The 17,130-nt window shown below is 38.5% G+C and overlaps 1 protein-coding gene across 1 annotated transcript; it reads right to left on the bottom strand.

The window, feature by feature from the left end:
- Positions 1–14,970: 14,970 nt before the first annotated feature.
- Positions 14,971–16,911, bottom strand: LOC111370146 (histone H4-like). Its single transcript, XM_022991843.1, has 2 exons — positions 16,772–16,911; positions 14,971–15,464 (listed from the first exon to the last, which is right to left on the bottom strand). The coding sequence occupies exons 1-2, from the start codon at positions 16,909–16,911 to the stop codon at positions 15,125–15,127; spliced, it is 480 nt and encodes a 159-aa protein (XP_022847611.1). The 3' UTR covers positions 14,971–15,124.
- Between the last annotated feature and the right edge of the window lie 219 nt (positions 16,912–17,130).

Below are 17,130 nucleotides of genomic sequence, written 5' to 3'. Positions count from 1 at the left end.
GGGGGAAAAATGAGACTACCAGCGCCAGAGTGAAGCCAATAGAAGAAGCGTTGTCGTCACCCATCTCCAATCCAACGACGTTGACTCCTCCATCTCATTTCCTCTCTTGTATCTGCATCAGATCCTTTCGCAAATCCGTGATGGCGATTTTGTGGCAACGGCTGTGGTGGTGGATCTGGTGATTTGGGTGGGTGTGAATTTGCTATGGTGGCAGAGACCCTTCACGCAGTGAATGGGTGGCGGTTTTTGGCGATGGTGGTGGTGGTGGTAGATCTAATGGTAATAGTGGATCTGGTGGTGGAAGTTAGTTTTTTGGTGGTGGTTCCTGGCAATAGTCCCTATAGCGATTTGTGATGGTTACGGCGCTATGGTGGCAGCAGAGGAGCCTTACATGGTGAATGGGGGTGACGGATATTGGCCATGGTGGTAAATATAGCACTGGAGTTGAGTTTTATGGTAACGATTGTTGGCGATGGTGGCGAATGCTGGCAGTGAATGTGAGTTTGTTGGATCAAAGGTGGACAATAGCATTGTTGGATCTAGAGGTTGCGGTGATTTTGTTGATATAGACAGTAGTGGTGGTGATGTCGACGGCGGTGGCGGTAGGTGGTGGTTGGCGGTGGTTCGGTACTTTGGAGTGGTGGGATGAGGTGTAGGTGTTTATGATAATTTTATTGATTGATTGAAAATTGTGATCAATATAATTGTGATTTTGGTAGTGATGGTGGTGGTGCTGCTGTTGAAGGCAGCGTTGAAGTGGTGGTCATAAGTGTTGGTGTTAGTCACAGATTATTTGGTTGATTGTGATCAATGAATTGGTTAATCCATGATCAATAAAAAAGATAAATCGTGACAAAAAAATAATGTGTGACCTAAAAAATTAATAATGTGTAACTGTCTAATAAATTGTAACAATAATATTTGTGATCTGTGACCTATAAATTTTTTTATTCGTGATCGAAAAATAATATGTGACTTATAAAAATTTTTGATTTGTGATCGAAAAATAAGTTATGACCAATAATTTGATAAGTTGTGACTAAAAATTAATCATTGACTAATTAATTTTTTGATTTGTGACCGATAAACAAACTGTGGCCTACCAAATTTTTGAATTGTAATCGTAAAATTTCTTATTTGTGACCAAAAAATAATAAATGACTAATTAAATTATTAATTTGTGACCAAATTATATAGATATGTGACCTAAATATATTTAATAAATAAATAATTTAAATCATGAATAGATTTTAATAAAAATCTGATTTTTGAAGTTTGAAACTTGTTTTCTTAATTTTGAAATATGTCATATTTAATGTCTTGCTTATGAAATTTTTTCAATAAATAATAAATAAATATGTATGAAGTTAATAGTAGATAGAGTGCAATCATCCTCAAACTATGGTTGACAATGCATTTCAGAAAGATATTTAAAGCATATTCGATAGTAATTATGAGGATCAAATTTTTGACAATTAGAGAAAAAGTGAATCTATCTGTGAGTGAAGAAATAAAAAATGACGATTAACTATGTTAAGTAATGATAAAAAAATTATTTTTTGGGGTGAAAGATCAGAACCAAGGGGGGGGGGGGCTTAATACGTTAAATGATTGTGTCCAAAAATAAACCCATGAATTTTCGGTCATATTTGAGCTACATTCTTTTTAAAGAAAATGGGCTTTGGAATAGTATTATTATTTTTATTATTATTATTATTATTGAGAATATGTGTTTAAAAAATAGAAAAAAATAATGAATTTGCATGTAGAATTATTTTATAAACAAATATGTAGTTTAAAATGAATTTTTAAAACAATGAAGTTCAAACCCTCAAACTAATGTGTGGAGTTTGCTGATTATTGGATGGGTAATAGTGGCCCAAGCCAAGATCCACTATATTGGGCTGTTGGAAGGGTTAACATGTTAGTTCTCTGCAATCCCCACTGAACTTTCACTTTGAAAGAACATTCTCAAAATTTGAGATGTTTTTAATTACATGGGCGGAATCAGGATCGAATTTAAAATAATAATAATAATAAGTTAGGTTAATATGTAAAAACGGAAAAAAGTTTTCACATAAAAAAAATTCACACATTTTTTTTTAAAAGAAAAAAACTAAGTGATAAGGGAGAAGTCCAAGCCAGACCCTTACATTTGCTCCCTGATTAATTAGTTCAATTTCTTTTCTATAATATTATCGTCAACTTGATTTGAAAATTATTGAGGGTTTGGTATGGTGATGTTTTTGTAAAGTCACTTTTAACACCTAATTATATAAATACGTAACTTTTCCTCTTTTTTAACAATAAATTCTCCAAAAATCACTTTTCACTTGAAAAAATCTCTCACGGACAGACACACTCAAACTTACATATTCGAAAATATTTTCTACATAATAATTAGAAGTATGGGAATCCAATGCTCCTTTATTCTTTTGGTTAACATTAAAAATATTGTTCCCGTAATAATTAAAGTATTGCAAAAGGCTTAAAGAAAATTAATTACGGTATTGCGAATTTGGCATGTTTGTGATTGCATTATAAACATCTAAATAAAAAATAAAAAAACAAATCTCCAATTTTGTACGTTACACTTTCATTTCAGGCTCGAAGATGGGACACCTACAAGCATGTCTAGGCTTTTCCTAAGGTCATACGATGGTTTGAACCATTCTCAGCATAAATGAATTGGATAAATTATTATAATCATCATAGTAATGTGTGGAATCAGGAATTGTTACCTTGAAAAAATATGTATATTGTCTAATCAGTGCACCAAATGTATCCTAGACGTTTGGTTCTAATAGGAAATTAGAAAGAATAAACCCAGTTAGTCGGGATTAAAAACAGGAAAAGAGGGGACATATTGAGGTAGCTGAAATGATTGGCTGTTTTTTGTTTTAATTTTTCAAACTGTCCAATCACGAGGCGACACATGTCATCCCTGTTTTTGAGCCTATTTTTCATCCTAGATATGTAGCACGGTTGAATTAGAAATTATAAACTAATAAATATAACTAGGGACCTGTTTAATTCATGGAAATTTCCATTAAAAATGGCATTTTCACCTTTTTTTTTGTTATTTGATTGCACATTTTTTTCTTGGCAATTCATTTTCTATCTCCCCCCACGTGACTTGATTTTTCTTGGTTTGGTGGAATTAGAATTTCCATGGGTTTGATGGGAAATGGATTTCCAAGTTTTTTTTTAATTTTATTTTTTGGGGCAATGGAAACAACTTCGATCCACAACTGTAACAAATTATATCCTTTTAATTGACAATTTTCACGAAAAACTAAGCCAAACGAACATCAAAAGATCTAAAATTTCAACATTTTTCAGGTGAATAATTATATCAATCAAACACATTTAATTGACAATTCCCAATAAAACAAGTTTTAAAGAATTCAATTCTCTGAAATTCGTTTTCTTTCCACTCAAATTCCATTCTTGCAATTAAACGGACCTTAAGACAAAAAGGTTTATCTTGAAATATGTCCAATTAGTTGTCAATTAATTCAACCATCTCTAAGTCCAAATGCATGGTACATACACGCAAGGACCACGTTAAATAGACAAGATTGTTGCTCCAATGAGAGGTACAGCAATTGTATGATTGTATGAACTTTGATGATCAAGTCACACATAGAAATTAGGTGTGAGAAGACAAGTTGACAAAGTTGCGAAGTGGTGTTTTTGCTTTCATATACGTGTCATGAGAATTGATGAAAAAGTATTTATAGAGTTCCAAGACCAAAAGGCATTTCAACCTATTGGGTGGGCTTTTTCCACCCATGTGCTAACTATGGACGAGTGGTTAACTCATCACTGTCACTTACTTGGATTAGGATGTTGATGGAGGTCATTCCACCTCACTTCTCGTAGACATTTTTAATAGCAAATGCCATCGTGTCATTCATTTTTTTCTTGTTGAAATGGTTTGATGTGTGACACCTTATCTAGGTGGAAAGGCACAGGACGTATTAAGGAAATACCTTGATACGAGATATCTGCTACTAGGTACATGAAGCAAAGTATCCCTGTCACATTGCCCAATGCATAGGTTAAAATAATTCACCATTTATATGTTCGATAATGTTGGGTGTATAGGGGCTCTAAGAAACAGGACCCCTACCAACACTCACAACAATGGACCCCATATGGGACCCACTTGTATAAAAAACTACAAAAATCCAGCCACCCACCTCGGTGTTTGTGAGTGTTCGGTACGGGTTCCTGTACATGAAGCACAACCCTTATATCTTGATTGTGAACTGCTTCCTTTCCTGAGGCCTCGACAACTTGCTTTCACCTATGTGTCTAGGCACTTGGCTTTGATCTCTTTAAGATATTAACCTTTGATCTGCTGTCCACCTAAAAGAGTCAAGTCAATTCAATTCAATTTGACCTTTCGTCTAGGTTTTTGAAACATTGTCACAAACTTCAGTTTAAGCCTTAAGACCTACCATTAAGCTTCCTCAATGAGAGGGTCAACTCATCTATTTTAACTAGGTATTAACATAACCTCTACATGAAAGGTGATTAGGACTTCATGCAAGATAACATAAAACATTGAAAGAAGAATGAAAATTTATATTCTATTATGTTTGACATATAGAAGCTTTATTCCATAAAGTAATGCTATTTATTTTCACTAGGGTTAAACACCAGTTAGGTGACTATTACATAACATTAAACAATAGATCCATTTAACTGTATCATCACATGATTCATTTAATTGAACCCGTCAAGTGTGATCTCCTAGACTAGTGTTCTGACATTTCCATGGATGAATAGTGTTGACTACCGAACTTTGATTTAACAAAAACAATTCGCTAAACCCACCACAGGCATATGTGAGTTTGGTCACTGCTCCCAGATCGGACTAGCCCACCGTTATCTCAGGAAAACATCATGATTACCTCTTGTCACATTACCCTATCAATCATATACACTTGTCACAAGTGACGTCATCACTGCCCAAAACCGCCAATCCGAAGCCATGATTCACAAGCCCCTTGCAGGTCATCATTACTCGGGAAAACATTGACACATGGCCACTTGCCTCGTCGACCAATCACAGGAGAATTCGACGACTCGAGTTCCGAGCTCGGTACTGTAGCTGATTTGGCTGATTTGATGTAATTTTGGTTGAAGCCATGTATAAATAGTAGGGCAGAAATCTTGTAAAGGGCAAGTGAATTCATGTAAAAGCTCATGGCACAATTACACTTTCTCAACATATTTTGTGGTTTCTTTCAATAATAAATTCTCATTTTTCTTAAAGTTGGCTTAAAATTAGCCTTGCTAATTTTCACGTCAACAGTTTGGTGCTAGAATGAGGGCCCCCATTATGAAAAAGTCTCATTTTCCCTACAAAGTCCGAGAGCCAAGAGTCATAGCTCAAGTTCTAGAAACACATCTCACACCCACCCTCATGAAACGAATACTCTACCAAGTTCTCCATGACGACAAGACCCTCAGATGATCGCCATAAGGGAAGTCCTGGGAAAACTGACAAATGCAGTGGGACGATTGGAACGGAGTCAAGCTTACTTATCCCTACCAGATACCGAAGCAGAATCCCCTGCGATGATAAGAGTAAGACGTCCTTCCACCAGGAGGACTCTCCACTTTTCAAGAAGAGAATCCTCAAAAAGCCGAATTGACGAAGGCAGGAGTAAGGATCCTAGGGCGAAGAGGACTGGCAGTGTGTTCGACAGACTGAGGACCCAGCACTCGCTAACTCCTACGCAAGAACAAGCTGATCCCAACCTGAAACGTCCTCTGGAGCAGACAGAACCCAAGTTGAGCTCGCTGAAAAGACGCATAGCTGACTTAGAGGCTAAAAACAAAGGTGGCACTGAAGATTATCTCACCAAATGACATTTCCCCTTTACTGAGGATATCCTTATGAAACCATTACTTGAAAAATTGAAAATTTCCCAAATGGCCGCATATGAAGGGGATGGTGATCCCCTCAGCCACCCTGACAAATACACATCATGGATGGAACTGCAAGGGATAAGTAACGCAATTATGTGCCGGGCATTCCCCCTGACTCTGGGAGACAAAGCTCAGAGTTGATTTAGGAGACTGCACCAGAGGTCGGCAAAAAATTGAAATGATCTGACCACGGCATTCTTGGCCCAGTTCATGGGCTCCAAGGCCAGAACCATACCCAAAGAACGGCTAGTAAGCATCAAACAAGGAAAAAGTGAATCCATCAAAAGCTATTTGAGCAGATTCAACAAGCAATCCATGGAAGTAGAAAAAATATCCGACGACGTAGTACTCATGGCTGTACTAATAGGACTTAGGCTCAGAACGAGATTCTGGTGGTCAATACACGAGGACGGCCCAAGAACTTATCACGAGTTCTTGAACCGAGCTGAGAAATGTATAAGTGCTAAAGAGGCAACCTCTGACCAAGCAAAAGCCATATGTGAACCCGACCTCAGCAATACAGTGAAAGAAAAAAAAAATCAAGCGACAGTTCTCAGCCCAAAAGAAAGAAAGATAGGAGAGAAAGAGAACGTCCTGAGACTCAGCCATACAAATTTCGGGAATACCACCTACTAAAAGCCTCCTTGGAAGAAGTATTCACGCAAACTAATGAAAAAGAGGCATTTCGTAGACCTATGATCCTGAAGGACGGGCAGGCAGGACACCACCAGGGACGATACTGCCGATATCACAGGATGGTGGGCCATGACACTGATAACTGTCGAGAATTAAAAGAGGAAGTTGAGTCCTTAATTCGTAGAGATCAGTTACAGAAGTTTGTTGCCAAATCAAAAGAAGCAGATCGACCTACGACGCAGCAGCCGCTGCTGCAGGGGCTTCCCGCACTAGCTCAGCAGGCAGTCCCTAATCATAATCCATCCTCACGCGCTAAAATCAAAATGATGGTGGAAGGAAATCAGTATGTTGATGGGTCTAGAAGGGCGAGACGAAGACAAGCCTGGAGTGCAAGAATCATGCCGAACTACTGGAATCAAACCCCGTAGATCGAGATAGACCCTGAATGGTTCTGTTTCACGTAGGAAGATTCTGAAGGAATCCTCCAAGACCAAAGTAACGCCATAGTGGTCACAATGCCAATTGCCGGAGTAAAAGTCCACCGGACTTTGGTAAACAACGGCAGTTCGGTCAACATACTGTACTCACGAACTTTGAGGCAGTTGGAAATATCGGAACGCTACCTCCAACCGTACTCAAGGAAACTATAGGGATTCTCTGGAGATCCTATTGAAGCCCGAGGTTAGATCATCCTTGTTGTAGAGTTGGGCGAAGCTCCTCGCCAAAGAAGGGTCTTTGCAGATTTCGTGGTGGTTGATTTGCCATCCAACTATAACGCAATATTGGGACGACCCATTTTGCACGAGCTAAAAGCTACTGCCTAAATTTATCATTATTGTATGAAATTCCCCACTCCTTACGAGACAACAATTATCTGAGGGGATCAAGTTGGAGCAAGGGCGTGCAATGTTAACCTGCCAAAGCCGCAAGTCAACATGCTAAGGGGCAGGGCAAACACACAAGCCGGGAAAGCTAGACTGAAGAGACCAATCGTTGCGGATCTTTCTAAGATTGGCATAACAGAGAAGCACCTCAAGAAAGCCATAGATGAGCAATTGTCCTTTGATGAAAAAGAGGCAGACCCACATCCTTACCCCGGAGTTCTGGTTATCTCGTTGTCTGTAGCTAGGGTAACATCCCCAAAGTCTTAGTGGATACGGGGAGTGCTATAAACATCTTCTCAACAACACCCTCAAATGGATGGGTATCCCTGCTAACTTCTTCCTGTTGTACTTAAATATGGTCATTGGATTAAGCGGAGCCCTGATTTCTGCCAAAGGATCGATCAAGCTCAAAGTCAAGTCAGGATCAACACCCCGACAGGTGAAGACGAACTCCAAGTTCGTAGTATTCGACACTCCATCGCCTTATGATGCTGTAATGGGATAGCCCCTACTATTTAGCTTGAGAGCAGTAGTGTCCCTGTATCACTATTCAATCAAATTCTCCACACCCCATGGTGTGGGTGAAGTCAAAGGAAACAGGGAGCTCGCCAAAAGATGTCAATGAAAACCCTGCACCAGCCATCAACACATCTCCCGGAAGTACATATGGCCAATATATGGGAATCTGAGCTCATTCCACTAGACCCACGGACCAAGATCGAAGGGAGAGAACCTGTCGAAGAGCTAGAAGGCGTTCAAGTTTGTGCTGACGACCCATCAAAAGAGCTCAAAGTTGGGCGCGAGCTGCAGTCTTCCACCCAAAGCGAAATTGTGGTCTTCCTTAGACAAAACCTTGATGTCTTTGTCTGAAATCACGGGAACGAGAAAAGTCCATGACATGTAAAGCTCGCTTGTAATGTCAATCACATCAATAAAAGGGACCCCTATTTTGAACATTTTGTTCAGCATTTCACCAGAATTCTCAAAAGCACTGCTCCTTACGCAGGCCAATCTAAGATTGTAAGTGCTGTAACACTTAGTGGAAATTCTTCCTTAGGAATTCTCAAAAGCCCTGCCCATGTACAGCCCGATCTAAGGTCATATGTGCTACGACACTTAGTGGAAATTCCTCTTTAGGAATTTTCAAAAGCCCTGCTCCTCACGTAGGCCGATCTAAGGTTGTAAGCGCTGCAACACTTAGTGGAAATTCCTCCTTAAGAATTCTCAAAAGCCCTGGCCATGTGCAGGCCGATCTAAGGTCGTATGTGCTACGACACTTAGTGGAAATTCCTTCTTATGAATTCTCAAAAGCCTTGCTCCTCACGCAAGCTAATCTAAGGTTGTAAGTGCTGCAACACTTAGTGGAAATTCCTCCTTAGGAATTCTCAAAAGCCCTGCTCCTCACGGAGGTTGATCTAAGGTTGTATGTGCTACGACACTTAGTGGAAATTCCTCCTTAAAAAATCTTAAAAGCCCTGCTCATCATGCAGACCGATCTAAGATCGTATGTACTACAACACTTAGTGAAAATTTCTCCTAAGGAATTTTCAAAAGCCCTGTCCATGTGCAGGCCGGGCTAAGGTCGTATGTGCTACGACACTTAGTGAAAATTCTTTCTAAGGAATTCTCCAAAGCACTGCCACATGCGCAGACTGAAATAATCTCAGAAATCACTAAGGTAGTTCATAATATTGATAAGCAAGCATATTAAAACGAACTTGCTGCCGAAATAATATATGTCATACTAAATCAAAAGTGAAGTTGCAAAACATTATCCACAAACGTATTAAATACAAACTAAGTCTTATAAAAATAAAGATAAAAGGGATCTAGGCTTCTGGGGGATCCTGAGGAGTAGGGGTCATCTCTGGTGCATCCTCCTCAACTAGGGACACCCAAACTCCAGCCACTTTGGACAGCCTCCTTCTGTTCTTCCTTCTGCTCCGCTAAAGCATCATCCAAGAAGGTCGTGTCAAAATCCGGCCTTTCATTCTGGATATGCTTCACCAGCTCTTCCAATGCCACGACATAGGCGTCCTGGGCTAAAGCATCAAATTCGGGGGACTCCCTCCAAGTCTCCACCGCTTTGGTGGCCTTAGCCTCAGCCTCGTCTGCCCTTCTGGCGGCCTCCCTGGCCCTTTTATTTGCTTCCCGCATCTTCTGGACTGCCTCCACAACCTTAGCTCGCTTCTCCTCAAATTTTCTTTTCTCCTCTTCAGCCTGACCTCTGGCCTCCTCCTTCGAGGCCCTCAGAGCTCTAATCTCTCTCATAAAACTCTCCTCTTGATTGAACCTGGAGTTCAGCTCGATTCCCATCTGGTTAAATTTTTCTTCGTACTCCTTCTGTTTCAGAGCGAACTGAGCCTTCTCAGCCTCCAGACTTTGGTAAAGGTTGAAGGCTTGATCCTTAGCCTTCATCAACTTGTCCAGCTTGAACTTCACATGTTTTCCAAACCATCAAAAAGTCTCTAAGTCAATAAAATAGTCAAATAAAAAATTATAAAGCACAGCACAAACCAGGAATACCTTATCTGTGACGACTATCATGTACAAGATAAATCATTGACCATGGAGCTGTACAGTGACTAGAGCCTCACCAGTGGGCATCTCATTTAGATAACCCTGCTCTTTCTCACCCCAGCTCCTAGTGAGCAAGTTTGCTGATTCCCACAAAGGTGAGGTGAATGCAGCTGTCACCTTTCTAGGGGAAGATGGAGCACGGAGTTAGTCGAGAAGGAGTTCTGGTTGGTGGCCCACCAAACTGTCTAAGCTCGACCGATGAAGGCCAGGGCACCTCTTTTGCGACCTAACTGAGCTGGTCCCAGCTATGGAGGCTGCAACTGGAGTAGGAGAGGGAGAAGTTGGTGACGACAAAGGAACGACCTCAGATATGCGTGGAGTGGCTGACGTGGAAGTTCAGTTCCTCTTCAATGGAACCTCCTCCTCTACCTCCGTAGAACGGTTCTCTAACCGATATGGAACATCTCTTTTTTTTTTGCCTTTACTGCCGCCGCAGCCTTGGCCGCTTTATACCCCAGCATCTCCGAGTTATGAGCTGAAATACAGAATAAAGCAGTTAAAAAAAATACAAAACTCTACTATTACCTGAGCTAGGGGAAGCAGAAGTAGATTCTCTGGGGACCGACGAACTGGACGCTCGCACTTGCACTAAATCGGCCTGGAAAAAGTTCGAATCCGAAATCATAAATTTGCAAGACCTTTGCCTCTTTGGCAATGCCCTTATCACCTCATCTCGTCGCTGCGTGTCCTTGGTCAGGGTCTCCTTCTTGTAATCTGCAAACAGGGCAAAGGTCGGTACTACATCAATGCTCACCTCGTCAAAAGGTCAGATCATAAAAAACTTACACAAAGAGTGGTAGAGCCGGGAAACCACATCCTCTCTGTTCACCTGGGAAAGGTGGAATTGCCACTCCCCAGACACGTAAAAGAACTATTCCTTCCATTTTTTGATCGAGGAAGGAGTGTCCGGCACTAATGACCCCCCATCCTCGGTCTAACGCTAGTATACCATCAGCCGAAGTTCTTTCCATCCTCTTTGAATGTAAATAGTGAATTCAATTGTCGAATGCTCAGCTCAAGATTCCCCATCCTATCCCATAGAATGAGGGCAACAATTAAGGTTCACCACCCATTTGGGCATAACTGCATGGGAGCTATGCCCCAAGAAGAAAGAAACTTATGAACTACCCTTGGAAATGGTAGTCTAAGACCAGCCTGAAGTATGGCCGAATTTGAAGCAACACATCTCTCTGGGGGATTGTTAGCTCGGTCAGAAGGTTTTGGTATGATCATTACTACCGAACTCAAAATCGCATATTTAGCGTGCCAGCTAGCTAACATGTCTCCCGTCACAATCGACCTGTAAGAACTCGCTCCCCACTCCTCAAGGATACCCCCTTCAACATCCCTATCGTCCCCTTCCTCCCTCCCTGAGCCCTCACCACCAGATTCCACGACAGTACATCCTAGGTCCACTAGATTAACTACAAAGATAGGGACAGGAGTAAAAATTTATTTACAACTGGACGACAAGCTCGACGAAGAAGGAACAGATTCTTCCTGCTGGTTTCCCCAGGAGTGTACTCTAGACTTGTCTAAACTCATGTAAAGATCAAAATGAAAATACGAATAGGAAGGACGAAGAGAAAAAGCGAAGGAATACCTGGAAAACCGAAGGAAAGATGACCTCACTCAAAAGGAAGATAGGGTACACCGAGAGTATCTTGCTACCTTGGAGAGAATATTGCATAAAGCAAAAAAGGAAAAATGAAAGGCCAAAAGGGATTTAAAAGGAAGAGAAGTTAAAGGGTCTGAAATCAGACCGTCCATTTAAAAAAGGAGGAAAAGATCAAACGACAGAAAAGGCTGGGTAGTCAAAACGGTCTCTTCATGAAACTTCTCAAAGAAGCTGTCTAAAATGCCGTACAGCTCACCCCTATAAAAAACGTGACACTTGGCACAATAATAATTGAGCCCCTTGAAAAAAGGGTTCGATAAGATGGAAGGTCAGCTTCTCCTCACAGCAGAACTAACCTGGGGGTGACTGTTTATTACCGAACTCCGATCTAACAAAAATAATTCACTAAATCCACCACAAGCAAATGTGAGTTCGGTCACTGCTCCCAGATCAGACTAGCCCGTCGTTATTTCAAGAAAATATCATGATTACCTCCTGTCACATCATCCTATCAATCATAGACACTTGCCATAAGTGACGTCATCACTGCCCAAAACTGCCAATCCGAAGCCATGATTCTCAAGCCCCTTGCAGGTCATCATTACCTGGGGAAAACATTGACACATATTTTATGGTTTCTTTCGATAATAAATTCCCCTTTTTCTTAAAGTTGGCTTAAAATTAGCCTTGACGTCAACAAATAACATTACTCTATTCCACATAGTGGTGTTTAATCTTTACTCATAAATCCTTGGATCATTGATAATTGTTTCTAATAAGAAGGTATAAATTCCAAAAGGCTTAGATGAAAGAGTATGACAGTTGAAAGGCAAAGGCAAAAGTGACTCGAATGCTAAATATAGTGACCTCGAGAGGTCCCACTAGGTCTCCACTTGTTAGATTTCAATCTGTCCTAATAACTTGGTTCACCTCGTTCCCAAGTCAAACTTAATCTAATTCTACACCGACCCCCAACTTTTTCTCACCGTTTACATCCGTACAATGGATCATTAATTGCTGAGTACTAAATATTTGTAACTTTGTTAAGCCGCTGTTTGGCCTCCTTTAATTTTCTCTCTCTTACTTTCAACCACACAATTTTTAATAAAATAATATTACACTTAAATCGAAAACTTTTCAACCACACAATCTTCAAAAAAATATTATTCCCTCCATTATAAATTCAAATAATGGAGGCCAAACAGGGGCTAAATCCATCCTGAAAATCTTTATTTTTTTCCCCAACTCAAATCCAAGAAACCAGAGGCAACTTGGGATTAAAACATCTATTTCAGGGTCTTTTTATTTTCTTTGTGATTCTTCAAATTAACTCTCTCTCTCTCTCTTTATGAATGCTCGTGTGAAAGTCACAAGAAGCTCGTTTCACTTCCCATTTTCTTGTTGAGATCCAATCCTATACCCGACATATTTTCCTCTATCGCTAGGACTCTTGATCACCGGAATTCAAGAACAGTTCCCGACCCACCTGTGCTTGCTTTTCTCAAATAGTCTAGAGCTAGCTATTGCATTTTGTACATGTTTGCTATGTGGTATTGAATTGTGTTATACTGATTATTTTTCTTTTCATTCCAAACTCTAATCTATCAAAAATGCCCTTTATTTCAAAATGTCGATGATTTAAGTACAATCATATCAGATGCAATTTCCATCCGGGGTTTGACATGCGATCGTGCCCTCTCTATCAACATTGTTATGGCTGAATAATAATGTAAATTAATAAAGAAAATCTTCATGGTTGCCTACAGTTAAATAAGAAAATCACTTCTATCATAAGTGATTTGTTGTATACTTATTTTTTTTTCTTTTTCTTTTTTTTCCATATAAAGGAAGTTGGTCTGAAGAGAATTAAGACAACAATGCCGCAACAAAGCAACTCCCAGCTCCAATTCACTATTCAACAGTCCCAGCAAGAACCTGAGAGGATTCAAGGGATTGGTCTACAACAATAATGAAGCTTCTTACACCGAAAAGATCATTAATGATCGCGAATTAGCACAGATAAAAGCCGATGAAGCAGGTAATATTTTCATGACTCGTCCAAATAAATAAATAAACCTATATTGTTGTCAGAAGTAGTAGTTAACTTTGCTGCATCAACAATCCAGATTTCGTGTTCAAAAGCTAGAAGGTTATGCTATTGAAAAAGTTGAAAAAGCCTAGTGGTGCTTGTACTCGACTAATTCAAATTAGTCCCCGTTTGACCCCATTATCTGAAAATGAAAATGAGGGGAATAGTTTTTTTAGAAAAATGAGTGGTTGAAAAAGAAAGAAAATTTTTTAATTTACGTGTAATATTATTTTGTGGAAGATTGTGTGGTTGAAAATAGGAGAGAGAAAAATGGAATGTAATGTAATTGAATTTAATGAGGATCAAACGGGGCTTAAAGAATCCTTGACATCATGCTTGGGTAATCTTATTCCGTTTGGCGCCGCTCATAAAGAATGTAGTGACTTGCCTAATTAGCCATCTTATTTTGGGATGTTTTGCATCTTTGCTTTAACTTACGCAATTGGACACACTTCGTCCCTGATTTTAATCAAAATCCTGGCCATTCACAATCATCTTTCCTTCTTAGTTCCTACGTATAAAACTAACACAAATGTCAAGTTTAATACACTGATTCAAAATAAGAGTATATTTTGCATCGATAAACACTAATCAAGTCATTGAAATAAACCCCTCCGCTTTGATGATCTTAAAAAGAGGATAAGGGACTCTTCCCCATTTTCCCTTCAAGAAAAAATCAGATTAAGCAATCTAATGGTGAAATGTATGTAAAAATAAAAAGTATCATTATATTTGTGTAAATGATCTCACTAAAGTCTAGTGAAACAAATCATAACACTTATCTATGTCAATCTCTCATGGACAAACTGACGATGGATTGAGCGAAAGTTGGTACAATTATCAATTCATTTTGAAATCCATCTTATCGACTCATGAAGCCAATTTAAACATGGATCGTACGAGTTCAACCTCCAGTAAAATCTGTACGTATCAGTAAAGAATTTTATTAAAGATCGTTTGACAAAACTTCTTGAGCTTAATGAAAAATCTACTTTAAATCAATTTGCACTATAAACTTTTCTAATCAAACAAAATATCATAAAAAAATTATTCAAACGTATTTATAAATAATTTTTTAAATTTCAAAAATAACTTTTTGACTTTTAAAAAATTCTATCAGAATCCTGCATCCAATTGAAAGATACAATTGTTTTCATCCAAAATTACTAATTTAAAACACAGAAATTGATCTAAACAGGGGGGAAAAAATGAAAAACTGATGTAAACACCGAAATGTCTAAGCACAGACCTCAACAGTCCTTCAATAGAGATATTCAATTGATTCCAATACAAAACCCTACGAACAAAAGGAACTGCAATTCATACAGAATTTCACCAGAAACGATTTTTCAACCCTAATCCTAAAATGCCTTATCCTCCAAAGCCGTAGAGCGTGCGGCCTTGCCTCTTGAGCGCGTAAACGACGTCCATAGCCGTCACGGTTTTGCGGCGAGCGTGTTCAGTGTAGGTTACGGCATCACGAATGACGTTCTCGAGAAAGATCTTGAGTACGCCGCGAGTCTCCTCGTAGATGAGCCCGCTAATACGCTTTACTCCCCCACGGCGAGCCAGACGACGAATAGCCGGCTTTGTTATGCCCTGAATGTTGTCCCTCAGCACCTTCCTGTGCCTCTTGGCTCCACCCTTTCCCAAACCCTTGCTTCCTTTTCCTCTTGGCTGCGTTTGAATGTGATAAATTGAAACGAAGAATCTTTATATACAAATCGTAGGTGATAGGGATGTTTAATGACCGTTAGATTCTGATATAATCGACGGCTAAGAATTGCTATCTGTGGCATGTGAGTTGAAAAGTTATGAGCCTTGGATAAGAAGTTAGACAAAAGGTAGATAGTAGCATATAATTTTCTGCATAAATTTTTATTTTATTTTATTTATAACTGATATTTTATTTATAAATAATTTATTTCATAAATTAATTTTAATTTAAAAGTGAATTATTTCTGTATAATTACATTTCAAATTATTAGTAATATTTTATTTATAGGTAAATTTTGTACATATAAAAAGTTACTTTTAAGTAAATTTTTATATGTTTTAAATGATTTTTTATCTTATTAATATTATTTTTATTTCATAAGTAGTTTTTGTTAAAAAAAAGTGAATTTTCATTTTTGTTTACTTGTAAGTAATTTTTTGTTTTTAAGTCTTCGATTTAGTAGAAATTAAAATCAAATATTTAACAGATTTTGATAAAAATTAATGAAATATTTGATTGAAAAGTTGTGACCAATAAAATATGTGATTAAAATTAATTATTGATTTTGACTTAAATTAAATATGGGCTAAAATTCTTTTAGTTATTGTATTTTAGCCCTTATTTGATTCTCTTTATTTTAAAAATCTTTATTTCTTATACTCATTTTTTAACACATATTCGCACAAAAATATTTTGCATGTAAGCCTAAGTTTTTTTAACTACATACTCTCCAAAAAGTGACTATTTAAACATTATTTTCCCCTAATTTTTCTTTACAATAGTTATCAAATGGGTGTTTAATTTACAAAGTTAATTTCAAACAAAATATGTGAGTTGAAAATAATTATTTATAAATAATAATATAAAAAAATTTAAAACAATCATTGAATCGAGAAATACGCTCTAAATTACATTGAGTTAATTGTTTTAATGGTCACTAAACTTAAGTTCATATCTTTGATTGGTCACGAAAATTTAAAATATCGAGTTTTAGTCATTGAATTTAGGTTTATGCTTTCGATTGCTCGATGAAGTTAAAATATAGAGTTTTGGCCACTAAACTTTGAAAAAGATTTGTAAACTAGACATTTTTAAAAAATTTAACATTTATACTAGTGAGTAACGTATAATATTTTTGGAAGTTCAGTGGTCAAAACTCGACATTTTAAACTTAAATGAGCAATCGAAAACTTGGACATAAATTCAGTGATCAAAACTCGATATTTTAAACTTCATTAATCAATCAAAGATTTGAACTTAAGTTTAGTGACCATTGAACAATTAATTCAAAGTTACATTACCTTGAATAGCGCTTTAAAATTAAGGAATAACGAGCATCGATTTTCCTGGCCTTCCATTCACGAAGCCACAACATAGAAACTCCCAAACAGGCGCTAACGTGCGAACACACATTCCACGAGAGGTCTAACAAGTCTTCCATGTGTCAGCTTCAAGAGGGTACCAGGCAGCGCAATGGCTGAGGCAAGTTAAACAGGCCCTAACCTTTGAACACACATTTCACGAGAGGTCTAACAAGTCTTCCATGTTTCCGCTTCAAGGGGGCACCAGGCAGCGCAATGGCTGAGGCAGGTTGACCAAGGTGCATAAGGGGTGCTCCCAAAAGAACCTGCCGAGGAATCGTGGAACGTGATAGGGCTGC

Source organism: Olea europaea, chromosome 21 (assembly GCF_002742605.1).
Source record: "Olea europaea var. sylvestris chromosome 21, O_europaea_v1, whole genome shotgun sequence".
In the NCBI taxonomy this organism is placed as follows: domain Eukaryota; kingdom Viridiplantae; phylum Streptophyta; class Magnoliopsida; order Lamiales; family Oleaceae; genus Olea; species Olea europaea.
The sequence above is the reverse complement of the archived record's forward strand: the minus strand, read 5'-3'. Positions and strand labels throughout refer to the sequence as shown.